Source organism: Tupaia chinensis, unplaced genomic scaffold (assembly GCF_000334495.1).
Source record: "Tupaia chinensis unplaced genomic scaffold, TupChi_1.0 Scaffold000197_1, whole genome shotgun sequence".
Taxonomy (NCBI): Eukaryota; Metazoa; Chordata; class Mammalia; order Scandentia; family Tupaiidae; genus Tupaia; species Tupaia belangeri.
This window is the reverse complement of record NW_006159672.1, coordinates 6,599,209-6,600,199: the sequence shown is the minus strand read 5'-3', so window position 1 is coordinate 6,600,199 and position 991 is coordinate 6,599,209. Positions and strand designations below refer to the sequence as shown.

The following is a 991-nucleotide window of genomic DNA, read 5'->3' as shown; positions in this document are numbered from 1 at the left end:
ACCCCAAGCCGCTGGCTGAACTGCCTGGGCGCCCGCCCATCTTTTGGCCCGGTGTGGTGCAGGGCTCGCCATGGAGGGACCCGCGCCTGGCCGGCCCGGGTAAGTGGCCCGCATGGGGAGTCGGCGCGGGGCGGGATGGGGCGCAGGACTGCCTTCCGCGCTCACTCGACCTCCTTTGCAGCCCAAGCCGGTGGGGTCCTGGACAAGGACGGCAAAAAGAAGCACTCGCGGCCGACCTTCTCCGGCCAGCAGATCTTCGCGTTGGAGAAGACTTTCGAACAGACCAAGTACCTAGCGGGCCCGGAACGCGCGCGACTCGCCTACTCCCTGGGCATGACCGAGAGCCAGGTTAAAGTGAGTTCCCCCGGGGCCGGACCGGGGCTGCCTCCCCACGGGTTCCCCTGCACCGAGGCAGACACCGGCCGCCCGCGTCCTGCGAACGGCCAGCGAAACGCCACCCGGGCCCCCCCCAGAGGGACCCGTGGCGGGGGCCAGTGTGTAGTGCTTGCCGTGGGCTGACGGCTGGTCCTTTGAGGTCTGCTTGTTCGTGGCCCAGGACCGCTAAGGTGCAGCGTTGCAAGGGACCGGGAGCTTCGGGAGGCGCTCCCTGATGGATCCTCTTTACCCCCCAGGTGTGGTTCCAGAACCGCCGGACCAAGTGGCGCAAGCGGCACGCGGCGGAGATGGCCTCGGCCAAGAAAAAGCAGGACTCGGACGCGGAGAAATTGAAGGTGGGCGGTTCGGACGCTGAGGACGATGACGAGTACAACCGGCCCCTAGACCCCAACTCAGACGACGAAAAGATCACACGGCTGCTCAAGAAGCACAAACCCTCGAACTTGGCGCTAGTCAGCCCGTGCGGCGGCGGCGCGGGGGACACTTTGTGAAGATGTGGCAGCGAGGCCAGAGCAACCAGGGTACAGGGCGCGGGGCGGCGCCCCCCGACGTGAGCCGCCCCCGCCGGAGGGTGTATATATATTTTTACAGAATA

General features: G+C 66.7%; 1 protein-coding gene across 1 annotated transcript; it reads left to right on the top strand.

The window, feature by feature from the left end:
- Positions 1-2: 2 nt before the first annotated feature.
- Positions 3-985, top strand: NKX6-2 (NK6 homeobox 2; the record flags this gene model as incomplete). Its single annotated transcript, XM_006146997.1, has 3 exons — positions 3-99; positions 182-354; positions 633-985. Coding segments are annotated over 3 exons (525 nt in total), but the record flags the coding sequence as incomplete, so codon positions are not given.
- Positions 986-991: the final 6 nt, after the last annotated feature.